Raw genomic sequence first — 21,643 nt, 5'->3', positions numbered from 1 at the left:
ATCCCTAGTATGATTTTTTTTTCTCTTGTGAAAATACAAGATAAAAAAAAGATCAGTGTGTGATGCTGGTTTTGCCTAAAACTAACACAATTGGAAGGCTGCTTTTTAGAGTTGATTTAACACAGAGCAATATGAAGACAAGAACTCTTCAAGGTCTTTAGATTTCAAATTGCAGAGAATGTTGGAAAACTTAGTAAAAAATGAATGATAGGAAGCAGCTGAGAAAAACTTAGGAAGAGGAGGAGCTTGTCAATTTGAACTTCTCCTTCCCTCCCACCCCAAGCCCATTGGTTTATTTTTAATAAATAATTTTGAACATGAACAAAACACAGCTCTTTACAGAATTCCTCCCATGATTAACATGTTCAGCAGCATGCTGCTGTTTAGGATAAGAAATTATAAAACTAGTGGGGAAGTTTGAACTGAATGTAATTATCCATATTTAAAAGCTTTAGAACACTGCTTTCAATACTGCTGTTACAAAAGTTTCAAGGTTTTGGAGTAGTCATGAAGACAAACATTTTGTTCTATTTTTTACAATTAAAGAATTAGTGTGTTAAGGTTTCCTGTAGTTTGTTAACATTACTACTGGGTATTTTATCTTGTAGTTTGCAGGGATACTCAGCCCTAGACACATATAGGTAAATTGTATACATTTGACTGAAAACTCCTCTTGAAGGTGAGGTGCCCTACTCTCCCCCCCCTTGAATGTCTTATTTTCCCCTTTTCTGTTTTTTCCTAAAACCAGAACGGTTTATATGAAACAAGTCTATTTACTCTTCATACATGAAAGAATGTAACAGGAAGTATGAATTTCTGCCTGTCCAACCCCTTTCCCCATGGCATACTGAAAAAGGCAGAAAAGTCATTACCTAATCTTCTTGCAAGTCCAAAGTCAATGAGTTTGATACTGGTACCAGTCTTGTTGACACACATGATGTTTTCTGGTTTCAAATCCAAGTGTACAATGCCCTGCTTATGGATGTACTCAACTCCTTCTGAAATCTGCTTCATGTATTTAATGCACTCTCTCTCTGTCAGTTCAAAGTCTTCATCAATGATTCGTTCAAAGAGTTCTCCTCCAGAAACCCTACAGAAGACAGAATAAAAAAAGGACTTTGTAGCTTTTTAATTTTGGGTATGATCAAGCTATTTACACAAATACAGAGAGTTTAAGCTTGCAATAGTCACTTCAGGATGCAATCTACATTTTGTAATGGCATTTTCCATACAAGGATCACATAGGAAGAATCACCTCATGTATGTGGTATAAAACAATAAAGTTTTCCATTCTGAATCTCTTTCCCAAGTTAGGACTGTGGAACACTCATAATGTTCTTCCATGCAGTAAGAGTGTAACTGGATTCCCATCCTGCCTTCAGGATTCAGCCACCTGCACCTGACAGTGAAGTGCCACGTATTCTTCACCCCTCTGATGTGGGTTTATACAGCTGCTCCAGACTGAGCTCATGTTTCTCACCACATCCTCCCCCCCTGTGCTCCTTCACAGGTAAGTGCAGATAACAGAATTCAGAAATAAACTAAAATACATGGGATGGGTCCCAGGAAAAAAGACAAAAATTCTAGCAGATTAGCAAAAATTTGACAAGAGAGTGTGACAAAGAAAGGCTGAAGAAGGAAGAATTCAAATGATCTGCTTAATTGGAATGCAAAGCTCAAAGGGTAAATTACTGACCCAAGTGAGCTCAGAGGGAATTTCCTCATTAGCTGTGAAAGGACAAGGATATAGCCCACAATGCATTCAGTGATGGTTATTTTTAGCTTTAGCCTACACTCCTTGTAGGTCAGTTTCATTTGTATCCTTATTTCAGATGTGAAATAATTGGTCTTTGCAGGATAGAAGCTCCTGGATTGAACTGATTTTGGAACTAAAGTGGTACATTTTTAACCTAAATTTAATAATGTGGTGAGTGAATGACCCATGAAAAAGGAGCAAATGGCAAAGAGCAGCTTTGCTTTTAAAAATCTGGTCTAAATTAAACCCTCCATGGTCTTTATATGGCTTAATATTTTGCAGCATTCATGCTTATTGCCAAGTGTAATTACATGTTTCAGTTACAGAAAAAAAATACACAAATGAAAACTGGCCTTGCACGTTGTCAAGATATAGGAATATATTCCTCATGTACTAAACTGAAATTGAAACATCTGGAGTTCTGGGCACATTTATTGCTTTGACTATAAGATTTCATAAAAATTTATAATCAGAAATGCTACTGCAGTTTCCTATTAACATGAGTATAGTAAGACTAGAATATGCTTGATGAACTGGGAGGTTACTTTAGGCTATAGCACATTTATATCAAAAATCAAGTAATATGGCTAAAGCTGCTGCATAAACAACTCTGATAAGTTAGGGATCTAGCATCTTGTCACTTCAGTAAGACTCTAACCTGTACAGAGGTGTTTATGGAAACATCTGCATGCAAAATTCTTATAACTGGAGGAATGTGCCATTCCTAACGATAACCATTCTAGTACTACAAATTACCAGTTGTTTTTTGACTATTTAACATAGATAAAAGCAGCTTATTTTTACTGGGCCATTTTTTTTTTTTAATTAATACTAAAAATTAACAAATTGATTATAAACCTGAAATCAAACAATGTAGAATAGTGGCATGACAAATAATAATAGGAGAGACAATGTAGCTCAAAAAATATAAGAAAGATATGGGAATGAAATTAAAACAAAAAACATAGGATGACTATCAGGAAGAAAATATCCAAAGTGCTCCTCATCTATGGCTCTAATTGGAGTGGTGTGGAAGAGCTGCTGAATTCCTGTCACTGCTAAAATCTGGTTTATAAGAAAACTGATGGCAGATGAGTTTGATTTATTCGAAATCCATGCACTTAGACTCTAAAGGGAATAATAAGAAGAGCTTGGATACTAAGAATTTTTGAAGGCTGTCCCACAACTTATTGCAAAGAAATATTGGCTTACCAGCTCAATCAGTCAGTGACTGCCTATCAAGAGAGGGGCAGTTGCCATGCTGGGGCTGTGTCACCTGGGTAACATGGCAGTACAGAGGATAGCAGCACACCTGGCAGGAAGGTGTCTCACAAGGATCTCAGTACAGGGAGAGGCTGCTAATGCTTGCCAAGAACCCTCCTCCTGTGCCTCTTGACACTATGGAATTTTCAGTGTGGAGGTTCAAAAGCCAGAAAAGGTGGCCACCCCAAACCAAAATCACATCCTAACTAGACTGGTCAACAAAAATCCTTCCTAATTGGATTGCACTTTTCCATATTTTGAATAAAAATAAAACCTCTTTGCTGGCAGGGGGGAACTAATGGAGTGTAGAGCCACATACTATTCAAAACTCTTTATACATTTCCTTGTTTTCCATTCGGTCTGCCAGCTCCTCATTCCAAGCTAAGTAGGGCTCCCTTCCTTTACTGTCATCCACTTGCTCAACTGCTGAATCTAAAAATAAAAACACCTTCTTGCATAAAAGTTCCATGGTTGTATAATAGAGATCCAGTTTCTGAAATATACAAGTGCAATAGTAGTTTACACACAACCCAGGCAAGTGCCAAGCAAGCAGAAGAGACAAACAGTCTCATTGCTTCTAACAATTTTTATCTTATTCAGCAATTCCAGCCAGCAAAAAATCCTCCTTCTCCTTGTGGCAGACAGCACATGAAGTAGATGTGGCAGTAAAACAGTGACTGTTGTGACTTTTTGAGAAAAACATCAACACAGATCAAAATTTAATTTTCTTTCCAGCTACTACTGTCACAAGTATGGGATTCACACCAAGCAGGCATTTACCACTGAAGAAAAAGTTGATTATTATATCTTTTTAAGTCTGACAATTACTTTCCATCCCATGTTGTGAAGATTATTTGCTTATAAGAAATTCTGGTGCCGGAACTTATTTGGAGCCTTCTTTTCTTTCTGGAAATAATTATTTGCTATCTTTAAATACAAAGGTACTCAAGGCACAGCTCTGGGAGATGCTTCACACCACTTCTGGTGTGATGCTCTTCTCCTGCTTTCCACAGTGGTGGGGCATAAGTTGCCCAGGCTGAACAATTTCTGGGAGGCCAAAAAAGCAACACAGACTCTCTTCAAATTCAGCTTTACTTAACTATACAACTTTGCATGAAGAATGCAATGACTTTCAAGTAAGGGAGAAATTCCTTTCTACAAGTGTTACACATGGAGAATCAGTGTATTGACAGTAGGGGTGGATCGATTTGTGTTTAATTAGGGTTTTTTTTTGGGAAACAGGGTAACCAATATTTTTGCATCTATTGATCTGGATTTAGAACATCCATTAGATTTTTCAGACAGCACTCTCATTATAATTAATGTTTTGCAATCAGACTATTTATATTGTTACAGGAAAAAAAATCCATTAAAGTCTCTTAGAATATGAAAACTGGATATAGCACATAATGGAAACTGAAGTGATCCAAATACCTCTTGGGTACTATAAATTTGCCTGGATGATGTTTTTCATGGAAATTGAAATATTGTTTCAGAATGTAGCTTAGAAGTTTGTATTCTCAAACATGTCTTTCTCTTCTACTGTCTGCTGTGCACCAACATTCAGTTCTCTGCAGGAGACAACTTTAACAGTGTTGAAATGAAATTTGACACAAGCTTCTTCATTAGATCTTTAGAAGTGCCTAAAGATAAAATTTTTTTTTTCTCCCCCATAAATAAGTTTTTAATGCAAGCAGAAATTGCAGCTAACTTTTTTTCTCTCCCTTCCCAAGTTGGCAACAAAAGAATGAGCTGCAGAGAAACACCACATGTACTTGATTAAAAAGCAAACAAACTAGACAATAAAAACTGTAACACATCTTCGCTGATTTTTTAGATATACAACACAAATTCACTTACACAGTTTAAACAAATTGGATAAATAACTGGAAAAACTTGCAAGATGTGAAAAACATCCAGGCTCTGCAGATACTGAAGCTTTTGACAGTCCGATGTCTAAGTTGCTACTTTGGTATGCACAATTATTCTAAACATTATGAGCTTTGTTAATGTGATCTGCTTCATACTTACATTTCTAAGACCATAACAATGTTGGCTTTTTCTTCAAAGGCATCTACACATTGGACAAGTTTTGGATGATGTAGACAATTCATGATGCTGATTTCATCTCTTATGTTTTCTTTTTCCTTAGCAGAATAGGCTTTGAAAAATTTTCCTGCCCAAACTTTCCCATTCTTCTTTTCAACAAGCCTAAAGACTTGTCCAAATTTCCCCCTGAAAATATATAATTATTTTCATAAAAAGGTTTTGCAATATATGAATAACAACATATAACTAAACAGTGCAGTGCAACCACTCTGTTCTGAAATTAAAATGTTCTCATACCGAGTACTGCTCTGTAGTGATTTTGTGCAGAGTAATCTGCAAGAACTTTTATGTGAATACCATGTTTAGAGATACTCTGCTATTCCAATTAGCGTGTTTTATATAACAGGGTTGAAAAAAATGGCCTCCTACCAGGGTTTAATTCATGCAACTCAAGCTTTTCTGCACACAGCTTTCTATAGTTCAGAAGGTGCAGCAGATAGGTGACATCTCAGGTACAGAATACAGGATACAGGTGAAATCAGAACCTGAATGCTAGAAGCTTCAGTACTATTACTTCACATTGCTGTAGATGTCCAGTTCTACCTCTACAATACTCTTATCAAGATCTGCTTATGGCAACACCCAGGATCCCCCAGCCTTCTGCACCTCCAGCAGCACAAATTGCTGGAAGATGATCATAGCATGCAATTCACATAACCATAGGTTTGAGCAGTGAGAACCACAGCCAGGCCAATCACTGACCTTCACTAAGCACTACTGTGAAAGCTTTTGGGATTATGACTGCTGTCAACACAGAGTTTAGCCCGTGGGCAGGATAATCTTGTTATAGCTAATGGATATAATGGAAATGCAAGTACATAAGCTGTACTTTTTTTTTCAGCTAGCTTTCAGAACAATGAACAACAAAAGAATCTTCTAGCTTTATTAATTTGTGGGATCCATGTTTCTTGCCAGAGATGTATGTAGGACCTATTTCAAATTATTAATAGAAATAAGGGATCTTTCTGCAGTGGAGGCCAACGTACATTAAAATCTATTTTTACTGCAACAGAGGAGCCCAGCTGGAGTGTTGAAAGTGCAAGACACTGTCAAAGAGTGAATCCACATGATCTTTATAGCTGACTGTAGCCATGAAAACTCTGTCTTTGAAAGCACAATATATTACTTACGATCCCAGTCTTTCTTCAATACTATAGACATCTGAAACTTTTTGTTCAGTGTTGATAGTAACCGTTCGATATTCGACCTCTGTTTCTTTCCCTTCTACAAATAAGTATTAAGAACCATGATTAAAACCTCTATCAAACATCAGTTAAAAACACATATTTGTATTTTTCCTCATTAAAGTATGAACCTCTTACCATCATCAGAGAGCTCCACTTCATCCTCTTTAAGTTCTGTGGTGAAAATATAAAGACATGAATAACATTTTATATAGGGTATATAACAGGATTTACATAAGATAGCCAAAATATTCACAGTAACATGGACAACTGGTAGGCCCTATGGCTAAGCAGCAAAAAGGTGTCAGGGATTTTGTGCATTTCCTTCCTAATTAAAATATCTTCACCACTTCTACATGACTATTGACTACACAATCACTATCTGGTCATCATTTCTTTATGAAACAAGTTCATAACTTTTTCAGTACTTGTCTACTGTAGCTGCCTGTTAGAAAAGTCAGCATACTGAATCAGTTCAAATGATTTATCCCCACTGTGTCAACAGACTTATTCTATGAAACATTGGTGCAGAACTCTGGGCACTGGTGGGTGTTTTAAAGTATAGAGCTATATGCAATGGATGAGAAAAAAAAAAACAAAAACCCTAGAAAAAAGGGTGCAGTCTGAGCAGATAGCTGGGCATCACCTCTTCACATCCAACATATAATGCTGCGTCTGTATGCTGGCAGCAAAGCCAATCAAGTAGGCATAATCTGTTACTTATCTCTCTCTCTCATTTTTTTTTTCCTGGATTTGCAGCCCTTGCATGTCCTAGCACAGACTGCCAGGTTTGTAGCACTTCCAGAGGAGCAGGGAGGGAAGTGAGCCCTCCCCACTCCGGGGTAGCTGTCCTTAGACCTTCCTTAGCTAGAAATCACTCTTGCACGGAGAACATCACATTTTCCTCCCCTTTTAAGGGCTTCATAAAGGAGCTGATCCCAACCATGCTGCCAGTACTTAATATCTGCCAAGTACTCAATAGACAAAGAAGTCAGTTCCTGGTTCTGCTGCAACACTATATTGAAGCCATGAACCAGAAACATTTTGGTCCACCAGTGGAAGCCTAAATTAGATTAAATGGAACATATCTGAGCTTGGTAAACGCTGAGTAGCTGTGCTGAGGACTTTCTCAGAAGTGAGTCAATGGTACCAAATTTTCCTCAAACATGGCAATGCCTACTTTAATCTGTTGCGACTTACAACCTTATTTTAGTAGCTGTTTTCTTTAAATACAAAGTGAAAGGTTAGCCATGCCTTTCTTCACTAAATTTATAATGAGATTGCTAATAAGCACTGGACACCTCTGGATGCAAATCAGGAATTGGTCTTTCTGGAAGCAGCACAAAATCCCCAGTTCCTCAGCTAAGTGTTTACATAGATGGTAGCTTAAAGTCCTGACTTTCAGAGGTACTGAACAGATGCATTTTTCAGTGCCTCTCATTAAAGCACCAGTTGTATTCACACACTTGAAAAGTCATGACAACCCACCCTCCTGCAAACAGACTACATTTTCTTTTCACTTAAAACAATTTTGTTTTGTTTTTCACTTGTATCACAATTATTCGTATGCTTTGTAGCCTTTTTGCATTAAATCTATGTGAGAAAACTCTCAGTCTTAAAAAGAGAAGTAGCTTGTCTGCTTTGATCCATTGCAAGCAGTGCTTGCTCTAGGAAAAAAAAATGTAGGGAGGAGTCAAGTCTCCAACTTTAGAAGGTGTTCATCCTGCAACTAAAGAAAGAGGGCATTCAAACACAGGGAATTTTGTTATGGAAAGCCAATACTGTCTAGATTCCTTTAAATTTTACTGCCACTCTCAGTGTTATTTTCCCCCCTTTAACGAGAAGCTGCATCTTGAGTTAGATTAGCTTGTAAATCTTTAAAACAGAGCAAAGTAATTTCTCAGAATGCATCTAATTTAGTTAGCACTTGAAGAGAAATATGATTTACTTTTGTTTGGAAATGTTTGTTGAGAGGCTTACACAGTTTTTTGATGCTGCACTACTTTGCTAGCATTTTGCCTTGTGGTGGCAATAAAAGAAAACATCACAAAGACTGTGTGAGACACTTCACACCCTAAAGGCCTGGATACATAAGTAAGGAGGGTCAGATGCAACACACACTCTACTCTCCAAAACCAGGAAAAATGGCAAAAAAAATTATTCCTGGTCTGGGCTTTCTGGTGTGGTATGGCTGCCAAAGTTATCCTGCACAGGAGATAGATGCAGGTGTGCATAAAAATATGCATTCAATATCCATTAAAAACAAAAACATAAATGTATGTTTTGTGTGTGTTTAAAATTTTGGTGCTAGTTCCCAAATAATTTCTAAAATGTTCCACCTCTTCCCCTAGGTTCTTTGAGAAGATCTTAAGCAAAAAAATAAGAAGCAAAAGATACTGAAAAATACTTTTGCAACTACATGCAACTGTAATCAAAAACCCTAAAAAATATTTTCAACACTGAAATGCTGCAAAATCAACAAAGTAAGTAGGATTTTCTTGAATTCACAAGATCAGTGTACTAGGGACAACAGTACTAAAGTGCTCTATTGAGCACAGGAATTCTTGCTTAGGTTTGAGAGGCTAATTCAGTTTCTGCTGCATATTCAGTGCTTGGCGGGCAGCAAACACATTTACTTTTTCCAAAAGCAAATTTGGGATAGTGCTTATGGCTTGTTTTTTCATGGTGTGTCCAGTATAAACTACCATTAACCTCAGGTAAGCCACCAAACATTTTTTTCCAACTGGGCACGGTCTGAATGTGTAATTTATGCACAAAAAGTTTCATCTCCCATTCCCTGTGGGCTTGCACCAAACTAGCAGTCTGTCAGACAGCACTCACAGCAAGCCAGAAGTCAAATCCTTGATTGCTTTCACAAGGCAGGGTTTTGGCATCCCTGAAGCCAAGTTTCCTTGCTGGATTCATGCAAAACTTATATGCTCAAAGACCCACACGAAGTCTGTGGAGGGACTTCAGCACACTTAGAGCCAGCATAAGCATTCATCGCACAGAAGCACATGTGGAGGAGTGTGTTGAACTGGCTGACCTCACTGGGGAACTGTTAAGATATAACTGAATTGAATTTAGATTTTATTTGTTTGCTTGTTTTACATTTAAAAACCAACCTTCTTGTTTCTCTCCAACTTTTACCAGCTCAGATTCATGACTGGGCTCACTGATGCCATACACGTTAGCAGCTCGCACACGGAATTTGTACTCCCGGTCAGGCTGCAGGTCCTGCACGTTGAAGGAGGTGCTGCGGCAGGTGGTGAGATCTCTCCATTTGTTATCCACTGAGTCCCAGATCTCCACAGTGTAGGACTGCACTGCACTCCCACCATCGTAAGAGGAGCCATACCACGAGAGAGTGAGGGAGGAACTCCGTATGTCTGATGCGCAGGGTGTTCCAGCAGGGGGGTCTGGTTTGTCTGCAAAAAAACATAGAGCCAGCAATACTCTGAGTGAAGCTCCTAGCTATGCCCCTCATGACTGCATCTAGCATGCTTTGCCTAACTAATAGCCTTTTTCTTTCTGAGTGGCTGCTGTGCTTCAGAGGGGTAAGGAACAACAGGAGCAGACACACCTGAATTAGCTAACATAAGATGTTCCACATGAGCCTTGGCATGGGGTGTTCAGTTCCCTGGCATCTTGCTAAGCCATGCTGGAGCCCTTTACAGCTGTCACTGCAGAAACTGCAGAGTCTGAACCAGTCACAACTATGCCTGCAAGTACTGAAGTCAAATCTCCCATGGTAGTGCAAACCACTCCTTGGTGAACTCCTCCTTAGGAATTTACTCCTGTTAGAGCATCACAGCTCTGGTGACTCTTTTCTCCAGCTCCCTACTTCAGGGCCACGATTAATCTTTAACAGTCTCAGAATGTGTCACTCATCCAACTACACCTGGGTAGCAGAGACACTAAAACCAGATGGTTGGCACAGAAACACAGGCCTTTAAGGGTGGCAAATTTGTCAGCTAACAACTTAGTAAACAACTTCACCTATGTGAAATTTTTGGAAGCTTAGTGCACTTTTTGATAAAAAGGAATCCACCTTAGAATGCATAATTTAAATATTGAGGGTTTTTTTTAATCTTGTACATTGTGGACATTTCTGGGAGGTGCAACAGAAGAACTTTTAACTTTTTCCTCAGTTAGAGGCTTGTTCCTGCAGTCCTTTTTGGCATGAATAGAGCAAATATGGCCAGAATCAGGTGTGCAGGTGAGCAGCCAACTATGTAAACATCTGACACAATGCAAAAGCCTTGCAGCAATAGGAATTTTTCAAAATTAAATTTAATGATTACATAGCTATTGAAATGAATGTTTCACTTTGACAGAAAAATACTGACTTTAAAAAAAGTACTGATTAAGAAAATAATTATGAAAGTTAAGCACTTCAAAAGACTTCAAAGGGAACAGATATCTTCCTCTCAGAAGTAAGCTAGCAAAACCTACAAAATAATGATGATGTTGATCTGGATGAATTAGTAGCCAAAGGCTGAATGAGAAACCAAATGATGGAATAAAATGACAGAAGAGAGGAGAAAGACAGAAATATGTGAGAGGATACAAACAGGAGTTACACTGGATATTGACTGCTAAAATCCTGTCTGATTTTTCTGGTTAAAACTTCTAATGGATATTATCACTTTCTTCTTAAAGGCAGAACTGGCAAACCAGCCAAAAATACAGCCAGTTTCTCAGCAATAAAACCTGCAGAAAACTGCAGTGGACTTTGACCAAAGCCTTCCTGTATTAGACTGTATCTGTTATCCCTCCATTCCGAAATTATCGTTCCTAGGAAAATTACTGGGAAGACAGAAATAGCCCCAGTTTGCCTTAAACATGCCTTTTGTTCTTGGGCAGTAGGACCTCTTTGACTGCCAGGGTTTTACTTACAGAGAGTGAAAGGGGGGTACTCTAAGCTGATCAAGACACTGAAATATCAGTTCATTATTTGGAAGCATGCAAGTTCTGTGAACCAATGATTTTCCTGAAAAAAAATTCTGTAATTCCTTTTAGTTCAGTTGTGATGGAAAATCCATGTCCCTCCATAACTTGAGTATATTAGAAGATAACTAAACAGGATTTGTTAAGTATGAGGGGAAAGAATGGGAGGGAGGAAGGGAGATGGGCACCAAGGATTTGCCTCTGCATTCAGGATGAGAATGCCCAGGCAGAAGAAAAAGAAACTGCCAGAGTGTAGGCTATCTTTATTCATTTTGGCAACACTTAATAAAGCATTTTACTAGAAGTCATCATTATACAGTACATCTCTTGTTCAACACAAATATCAGAGATCAGATGTCTTTACCCTGTGAAATGGCTTATTGCCCTGATTAGATGTCACATTTTACCTCATTTTCTAGCAGAATAAAAGTGACTGTTAGCAAGCATGAATGTATAGGGGAGATAGCATCAGCTGAATTGCAGAGAAGTTAAATGATCTGCCTGAGATTAGAGAGACTGTAGCAAAAATGAGAACTGAATCTTCATCTCCTGGTGCCCAAACAGTAGCATCCCTCTGGCCACCTGCCACCCATTTGTCCTGCTCCAGCCTCCTTGGAGCTGCAAGTGTGAAGTCAAAGCTCACACCACTCACAGTCACAGAACTCTTGTACAATACTACAGCAGCCACCAGAGAGCTGGTTGTGGTACACATGGACTGCATGATTTCACTACAATTTATTATCCATGCAGACTGTATAAGGACTGGTGCCTCCCCTCTGTCCTCTTCACAATCTGTTCAGAAGAATAATATTCGTCTGTGTGGTTTGTTTTCCTTCAATATAATCATCAGTGCATCCTCTCAAGATGCAGGTAGGAGAACTCAGATAAGCAGCAGTTGACTTATCCCAAACCCAAAAAGAACAGAGCAATTGCTGATGGCAAGAGGAAAATACTTTGAAGAAAAATCAAGCCAGCAGTCTGTCACCTTACAGAGGCATCTGTTTGGGTTCGTCAAAGTAGTGCAGATTCTCTGACATCTGCTATGCACACAGCTAAATAGGGACGTTATGTGTTTGTTTTTTTAAAAAAGTGTTGGCTTGCTCAAATGCTCTACACTGAATTTTACATTGAAGAAGGATGCTTGTGCTTCATCCTTGGAAGACCTCAGTATCTTGTTTCTCATATAGGACATGAAGATAAAGTCTCTTTGTCAGTCAGACTCTCTTTGCTGACCTTCAAACCACTGCTGTTTCCAAATGAAACTCTGGGGATGATTTATCAGTTACCTAAGCCACAGTTACCTTAGTGACCTCTCTCTCCATGACACCCAGATAACTGCAATCCTTTGGGCCTGCATGGTTTACAAAAGCAAGGCTTAGGTTTGTGAGCACTGAAGAGAAAACATTTATGACCAAAGGACATCAGCAGTAAACAAAATGCTACAGGCCTTTAGTCTAGTATCTGCCAGCTCTGGGCATATTTCTGCTTTCCTAACAAATTTTGCCAGTAGGCAAAGAAAAAAATCTGCAACCCTGGCTGGACTCTATTGAGCTAGTAAGACTTTTTTGTTTGAAGTCTACTGTGTGCTTGCAGATCTGCTCAGGGTATAAATACAGGGGTAGTAGCTGCTATGGGAGATAATAAACAACAGCCTAATTTTTGCTCTTTCTTAACATGACAGATGTAAATGTACAATTTTACCATGCTTAAAAATGATTTGATATCAGACTGGATGGTATTCTACAGTTCTGCAAATTCACAGAATTTACAGATGGTTTCTCCATCTGAGTCTGCTTTGTTTCTTAAAAGTTTATTCTGTGGGGATTTGAAAGACTACCCTTTATTCATCTGTCTGTATTGAAAGCTTGGATGTTTTGCCAAACTACATTCCCTTCTGAAATATGAAATCTCTATCAGCACAATTAACTGCTTCCAACAAAAACATCCAGTGGGTTGAGGAGAGGTGTGGAAGTCAAGCAAAATTCTCTGTTTTGTCTTTCTTTTTTAGTGTTTAGTATAGCATTCATGGCCCTGAGCTGCCCATCTTCAATATTCATTGGTGTGTCACATGCAGTCTTTTACACACACATGGGCTTTGTTGGACCACAACTTTGTTCTTCCTGTTCTGGACCAAACAAGAGCCATAAGCCAATATGGGAACTAGGTGGAAAGAAGAGCATCCAAAAATACACTGCTCCTTGTGAACATTTCTGTAGGCAAAGCAATTGCTTTTAAATATTGAGCTCTACCTTAAGAACTTTAGTTTCATTATTACACACAACAAAAGAAAACATATGTATTCTCCACCATGTGCAACTATATGAAAACCAGGGGCACACCACTCCTGGATAACTTACGGCATGCATACTACTCCAAAATCAGGACTTAGCTACACTTTATAATATTATAGATTGTTACAGTCAAATTTGTCCTTTTCACCTTGTTCAGAATCCTACAAACTCACCTCCTTTGTAGCAGATAGTACACAGACTTTTCTAACTAGGATGCATGATCACCTCACATGCTCAATACTATGGCTGGAGAGGCTAACAAGAGTTTGGACAGTTAAATGTTAAGGGGACTCAAGCACAAACCTCCCAATGTAATCTCTTTAGGAACAGAGGAAATAAGGATGCCCTGAACTGGCTCCCAAAGCCTAGTGGCAGGCAAAGGAGATGGAAGAGCAGATTATTTGTCCTCAAGCTTGCCTCAGGGACTGTTCTATACAGCTCTACAGCTTTCCTCCCTTTGTGCTCCAGTAAATTAGCAATAGATTTAAAAAAAAATTACTTCCCACGAAAAGGGGTCATTAACTAACACTTCCTCAGAGCAAGGAGGTCAGATACCAGTTTTATCTTTGTGGCATATTTTCCTCAGAGCAGATAGTAAGGTCACGAGCTGGCCTCACATGAAGTGTATAAAACCACATTTCAAACCATACCAGGATTTAAAGCCACATTTCAAACCATACCAGGATTAAAACACACACTTCTTATTTAGTCCTAAATTGAAATCAGCTGCGCTCCTTTCTCAGACAAATTCTCAGAAATATTTTGGTAAACAGGTTTTGATATACAGCCTGGAGTAACCTTTAGTTAAGTTGTATTTGTACACTCTGAGAAACATAAAGCATCATAAATCATTACTATTTATGATACAAATTCGACTTGAGGTCCTTGCCTTTTTTTTTTTTTTTTTTTTTCCAGTGGTGCATAACCCAAAATTCCTCCTGATAAGGAAAGGGACTTTCTCTTTTTCTGCATAGGTGGTGAACCCATAGCTCATAGTGGACATCCATAGAACATGAAATCGTGCAACCCAGATCTCATGGCTCAGTTTACAGAGTACATGGAACACAAGCACCATTCCAGGAGACCAAAAAAGGCAGCAATCTCCTTATCTAACTCTGAGCACAGGGAAATGGAAATTGCTCTGCTACTTGATGTGAGGGTCAGGCTGTGCCAAGGCCAAGTGATAGTGCTTGCTGCACACTAACAGTTTGCAGGGTTCTGGTGGGCTTTGAAGGAGCAATGCTGCTCCAGTAGAAAGCCTCTGAAAACTGAGAAATAAACACAGCCTCTGAAAAAAAATTTTTTCTTTTACAAAGACACCACTGAAGCAATGTTTCTGAAGTAGTTTTCTTTATCTGTTCTCAAAATTGGTTTGGTTTCTGCCAGATATTTGTCTGCCAGATAAAGAGCAGACAGAAAGAAACAACTTAAGTCCATTCCACAGGCTGTTTAGCCAGAGAAGGTATTTAATATGCTGCAAAGTTGAACACTGTCCATGCTGAGAGCACTGGCAGAGCCTTCGTTTGAAATTCATCAGCAGGAGAAAAGCAAAACCATAAAAGGTCATAACTGAACTCAGCATTATTGCTGACAGGGCTCAGGGTCATGGCAAACCTCTCTGCTTTGCTTGGAAAACTATGCCCTGCAGCTTTTTTTCCAAGGGAGAAGAGTGCTGTAAGAAGAGGTATTGTTACCCCTTGACACCCTGTAACAGCCATTAGCACCCTTCTGGATGTGACTGTACCATACATTTAGCATCAAACTAAACTAGATGAGAATGCCTGAGTTCTTCAGCAAAACAACACAAGAGAATTTTAAATAAAGTTTTCTCCTAATGGAACAACCTCCCCAGCAAAGCTGAGGACCACACGGACAAGGTTAATTAGCTCAGGGCACTGGAGGCTGATATTTCCCTCTCCCCTGCAGTAAACACTGCAGACTGCTGCTCAGCTGCCCTGCGCAGGATCCCTCACTCTGCTGACATCAGAACAAGTCATTTAAAAACTGCCACTGCCTCTTTGACACCTGGGGTGAAGTAGCTTACAAATGCTAGAGGACTAGATCAGTGCTTTGTGCTGTTGTTCCCAATTTGCCAGCTGGGGTAACTGAGGCATAAAAGAGTAAGATGACCTTGGCCAAGGACGTGCAGGAGAAGGGAGCTGGGAAGGAAAGCAGAGCTCACCACTCCCACGCAAATGCCCTCGGCACAAGAAAATCTCCTTCTGCTGCAGGCCTAATGGTACAAGCAAATAAATAAAGCATTTTCAGGAGCCCTTTTTCTAAACCATCTGCTCCTGTGCCTGAGTTAATGAGCTATCCTTATTGCTCATGTGCTACATGGTAAGCATTTGATAGCTGGTTTGATAGCTGATCAAATTAGAGATCTGATTCCTGTCCCCTGAAAGAAGAATCCATGAGTTTTGGTCCTAGGAACTCTATGTTTGTGTGCAGGGATCATATGAATAATTTCTTAGTAACTAAATCATTCCTAACATTTAACAGCAAGTAAAATACAGGAATTTTATTGTAAGAAATATTGCAATTATATTTCCTTCTCTTCATAAGAAGTGAAGCTGAGTTTCTGGAATGATAACTGAGCAGGAAGTTCTACTGGAATTTTTTTTAACATAAATTGAAACTACATGGCCACTCAAGCGATAAATCTGGGTTGCAATGGTACTGATACATAGGGCTACATAAGCTGTTTATCCCCAATACATTGAAAATTTAGTTTTGATACAGCTGCAGAGTTTTGTCACCAAACATTAGTGGGGGGGTTGGTTAGAATGCTCCTGAGCCACAACAGCAACCTAAGACGTCTCTTCCTTAGGAACCACCAGTCTAGTTGCCTTTTGACAATAATACTGGTAATAAAAATCCTCCAGCAATCCAGAGGAATTTGAAAGGCTAAAGGTTAGAGACCAAGTCCACCCACAAATTCTTAAGAAATTCACTGCATTCTCAACACTATCTGTAAACAAAGAGTCACATGGACACTGCAAGATATAATCTGATGCTTCTCAAGAGAAGATAAGTTTCAGAAGCATGAATATTACCAGTCCTGAGCTGCAGTACTGTCTGTATAAGCATCTGTGTTTGTTCTGCTTCATTCTCTGTTACAGATGTCTGAATGTGCTTTTCCAGAGAGCTCACAGTGTCTGACCACCGCTGGATCCACTGAATCTGAGCACCAAGCTCTGAGCCAGGCTTCTCAGACACTCACAAAAACTGCAGATATTGTCCCTGTGAACTGGTGGTTATGCTGCCACATTTCCTTTTAATTGAGTTTTAGGGAAAAGAACTAATGCTAATATAGCACATGTATATGTAACTTCTTGAACAACAATCAAAGCATTCATATAAGCAATTAATAATCCTACCATCATATTTAATGACTATTGGAGGCAGTGGTGATCAGATCTTGTTCTCAAGGTGAACTTGAATGTTCTCATTTTTCTTTGGAAAAACTGTTCATACGGATTCTGCTAAAGACATACATACAACTAACATTGTTAGTTTCCTCACAGAAAGTAACTGCTCCATCCCAAGTCAAGGATGGAATTGTAACCTCATGCAGGGGAGCAGGTATTACTTAGTGAATTCATGAATTACGTGTGAATTCATGCACAAGTCATGTGTGTAACATGCTGATATGTCCAAAAGTGCATGAGGACACAGTATATGCAAAAACACTTGTGCAATAAAATAATAATTTAAATAAATATAATACTAATTTAAATAATTAAAAGTAATAAAAACAACATAACAAGACTACAAGCTTGTAGTCTTCTGCATGTATCCATCAAGTAGCCCACTAATCACCATGACATATATAGTTTTTTCATAACCGACCACACGAGGAATATTCCAAGTGCAAAGGATTTATACCAGACAAACAAAATCGATCAAAATCAATACCCATGTGTTTCTACCTCTGTATCAACAAAAATAAAAGTTGTCACTAGTATCCAAAGTATTCACCAAACACTGATCATAAGAAAACTACCATATACTAGGCATAGAAACATGAAGCACTTTGCCCAAAACCATGAAGGAAGCTTGTGGCATAACTCTACTTCTCTACCCCCACATTCTCCTTGTGGAGTACTCTGTTATTCTTGATTGTTATAGTATCCAGCTTTAGCCAGTATGAACCCAAGTTCTTTTATCAAAAACATTTACAGATTGAGGTATTGTTGTTACATAGCTAAAATTTTCAGAACCAGAAATTGGATAAATTTGCCCATCTAATAACTGGACTTTGCCAAAATCAGTCCCATCTCATACTAAGCTACCATGGGCTCACTTAGTATCACTTTGGCACCAGGGGTCCACTTTAATCTGGCACAGTGTCTGCTGTAAATCACCAGCTCAGTCCCACATCATGCCATTTGGGTTTTGCAAAAGAGACATGTTGCAAAACCTCCCTAGAGAGATGGCTGGGCTACTGAAATTGTTTATTTAAGAGAGCTAATAATAACAACAGAGAAGAGCTCACAGGGATGTTTTGGGACCAGTCAACTCTTTTAAAGTAGGCATTGCTTAACTTGGATGTCTCAGTTTTACTGCAGGTTCCCCAGTGTTCTTAGTGCTTCTGCAGACAAAGTTACACAATTTATGGATGTGAAAATCAAGTCTCTGTTCTTGTGGCTCAGAGCTGTGTGCTCATCACCACCCTGCACTGCATCACCACACTGCCTCTCAGTGAACCAGTGTCCTCTGACTTGATGTCTGCAGACTCTGTGCAGCTGCTGTGTGAACTGCACACAGCTCACCCTGGTGCCTGAGCATAATGGGCATATTCACTGAGCATATTCACTCATATGCATATTCATTGATATGCATTACAGTGACAAAGGAAAAAAAAATCCTCCTAAGTGGGGTTTCTTTCAACATCATCTTTTCCTATGGCCCAACCTGCATTGAATTGCATTCTGTTCAAACTCTAAATGTCAGAATCCCTGCTCAGTTCACTGAAGCTTGCAGCTGAAGTCTGAGCCTGCCTGTCAGCAGTTAAATGTAAGACTTCAGGAACCAAATTTAAAGGAATGCAGAGTAATTTTTTCCCCCTAAAAATCAGTTTATAATAATCATACCCAATGATAGCTTACAGTCTAGGGCTTAGGGTTTATATCAGAGCAGGATCATTTCTGATCTGAATCTTGGAGGATAAGCTCAGTCCTTTGTCCTCTGTCTGGAGGTAAATCAATAATCTTATTTTTTATGAAGAAAGGTCTTTGGCAATTAAAAGCATAAAATCAAGGTACTAAATATCCTTCAGGAGAACTTTAAATCCTCTGCTCGAAACTGGATCAGATATAAGGTCAGATTAGATTGTTCAGATGCTTTTCCAGTTTGAATGTGAATAATTTCAAGGATGGAGACTACAGCTTTTCTGTGTAGCCTGCTCCCTGGCATGTATGACAGTCCAAAGTTAATTTGGGAAGTTCTTTTTGGAGTCTTTCACATGAGAAGCTTGCCCATCAGCACAGAGATATTGCAACCTCGTGGTTGCAAGGAGTATTAATAAAATAAATACTTCTTAATTTCCTTACTTATTCCATTTTATGTTATAGCATGCCTTTTATTTGCTAAAATTCAGAGCAGACAAGCTTGCTAGCTACCTTTTTGACAAACATAGTTCTAGGTTTCCATCTCAAACACACTCCTCCAAAGAGCAGATGTTCTCAATTTGTATTTTTCCTCAATATAGTGAAGACTCAGTTGTGAGCTGTGGTCAGTCAGCACTGTTTTAAGCACTCAGCATATGGATGGATGTGCTTTCTATTGGTAAGCTCATAGGGAGGCACCTCACACAGAGTTTAGAACCTCTTTTTAAATGACTGAGGCAAACAGAGCTGATCTTTGACACCAGGGCTCCACAAGCACTTGTTATGAATGTGGGGTCAGGGCAGGGAGGGCCCTGTACTGAGATTCTTCTCAGTGCTTTGGATGGAACAGAGAAAATAGACAAGTGGGAATTAATGACTAAAATGGATTTCTGTAGTTTAAGGAGTCTCACATTTTGCATATTTAGAGAAGTACAGTTTCCCTGTTTTGGCTGAAACGGGCTTTGGAGAAAAACACCTTCCAACATGCATGAACATTTAACACCTTTTAAGGTGCAAACTGAGTGAAGGATTTTACCTCAGCAGTGAGATTCTAACCCACTTCCTTGAAGGAAGACATATTTTCTCCCTTTTCCCAATTTTTTGAATACCTAGATGGAAAAATCTGGCCTTGCAACACATGTGGAGGAAACTAGGAATCTTGAAGCTTTGTCATGCCTCTGGCAGTGCTGATATCAGCGAGATGTCTGACTGAAGACTTTGGCAATTTTACAAGATGGAATTTATTCCTTTCAGTTGCAAACAGAAAGCTTGTCAGCAGCCAAAATGCGTGGCAAACTCCAGCACATTGTAAGGATTCTGCACCCAAGTGTCCCAAAAGCATCTCTGGGAATCCCACTGCTCTCTGGCACATTTCTCATGGAAGAGCAAAGCAGGAGGCCGAGATGTAGCTTTATAAGGTTATAGAATTCAAAGACTTTCAAACCAATTAACTCCAAAGGATATAAACCAGTGACTTACATAATAATGAGTCAAAGCTCACAGAGTGACAAGAGAATAGGAATTGTTGGCCTAGTTCAGCTGAAAAATTTCATCTTGCCCAGCAACCTGCTACAGTTAGCTGCCTGCAGCAGCTGCCTAGGAAAGGGGGAAAAAAAGGGAACTGGAAAGAGTGATGAATCTTCTGCCATTTCTCTAGCTCTTAATCAGCTGTGCTGGGGCTTTGAAGCCCAAAGCTGTACCTAAAACAATGTGCGTGAAGCTTATTCAAAGAGCAGCTTTTCATGGTGTTTATTTTTCACCTAGCTATATTTTCAACCTGCACAACCCACTGTTGGAAAGGGTAGTACAATTTATCTTTCCACTGTGTGAAAAATACTTCTTCTGTTTTCTTCTATTCTTCAGTTCCCTGGCATGTTTCTGGAATTTGTTTGATATTTAAATTTATTCATTCAGTCACCTTTAACTGCTACAAAAGCCACAGATTAAACGAAATAAATTAAATGAACAGGAGGCCTCCACTGACAATACATCCAGCAGTAGGCAACTGAGGGGCATTTCCTCTTTAGCAGTGGATATTGTCAATGAAAGTGTGACCCTACTCACTAAATTTTGTATGTTATTCAGTGAATTGCTATAATGAATTCCCAGTCCAACTTGGGTTAATGATATTTTGCCACTGATTTCAATGGAGCCAGATTTCCATCTCTGGCCTTATCCCAGCATTTCTTTACATGCTCTCTCACCCACACAGCTGTTAGGGCAGCAGAGTATGTGCTCACAGTATCTGAGTAGGATGCAGTCTTGCTGGTTATACTGGAATTCATTCAAATAACTTGGCAAGCTCTGCCCTCCTCTTCCATGTGTCAAAACTGCTCTGTGGGCCAGATAAGAGAGCCTAGAAACACACCCATCCCACAGGAGACCGTTTTAATAAAATCACCCTTTTTGCTTGTAAGACATCTCTAGAAATCCCTTTGTTTCCCCAGTGAGGTGGGTTCATTAGCACTTTCAGAGACAGTTGTTCCAGCTCTAGATTTACTCTGGTACCCAAGGTAGCTGGTCCAGCTTTTATCAGCAAAGATACTTCAACTGGTAGTCAACAAGTATCTGCAACTGACGACAGCTTTCACCAACAAACCTGATGTCCTGAATTTGTCATCTGACAAAGCTATTTGAAGCTTTAAAATACACGTGTGTACAAGCCCATATCTGAAGGGCTCCATATGAAAAACTGAGTGCCTTGAGTCACTGCTGTCACTACAACATGATAGATAATGGTAGGAATTTCAATTAAAAGCATAAAATCTTCCTCTCCCAAGAAATAGGATGTTTCAATTTACAGCCTAATAGCAGTGAACTCAATCCTCCCTGAAATAACAGTTTTAAACTTTTTAGTCCAGCAAACATCTGGATGCCGCAAAATTTAAATGGGAAGGAGCAGTATCTAGCCAAAGCATGGATACATGAACTGGTTTTTTCTTGTAGGTTTTTTCTGTTTGGTTGGTTTTGTTTGTTTTG

General features: G+C 39.2%; 1 protein-coding gene across 1 annotated transcript in view; it reads right to left on the bottom strand.

The window, feature by feature from the left end:
• MYLK (myosin light chain kinase) overlaps positions 1-21,643 on the bottom strand; it is a 193,796-nt gene that overhangs the window by 17,041 nt on the left and 155,112 nt on the right. The window contains exons 23-27 of the mRNA XM_030453933.1: positions 9,438-9,740; positions 6,451-6,486; positions 6,259-6,352; positions 5,051-5,254; positions 873-1,090 (exon numbers count right to left, since the gene is read on the bottom strand). Of these exons, the coding sequence (XP_030309793.1) occupies positions 873-1,090; positions 5,051-5,254; positions 6,259-6,352; positions 6,451-6,486; positions 9,438-9,740 (855 nt within the window). The remainder of the gene's footprint in view (positions 1-872; positions 1,091-5,050; positions 5,255-6,258; positions 6,353-6,450; positions 6,487-9,437; positions 9,741-21,643) is intronic.

The sequence above is a fragment of the Calypte anna genome, chromosome 7, assembly GCF_003957555.1.
Source record: "Calypte anna isolate BGI_N300 chromosome 7, bCalAnn1_v1.p, whole genome shotgun sequence".
Lineage (NCBI taxonomy): Eukaryota > Metazoa > Chordata > Aves > Apodiformes > Trochilidae > Calypte > Calypte anna.
This window is presented reverse-complemented; position numbering and strand designations above follow the sequence as displayed.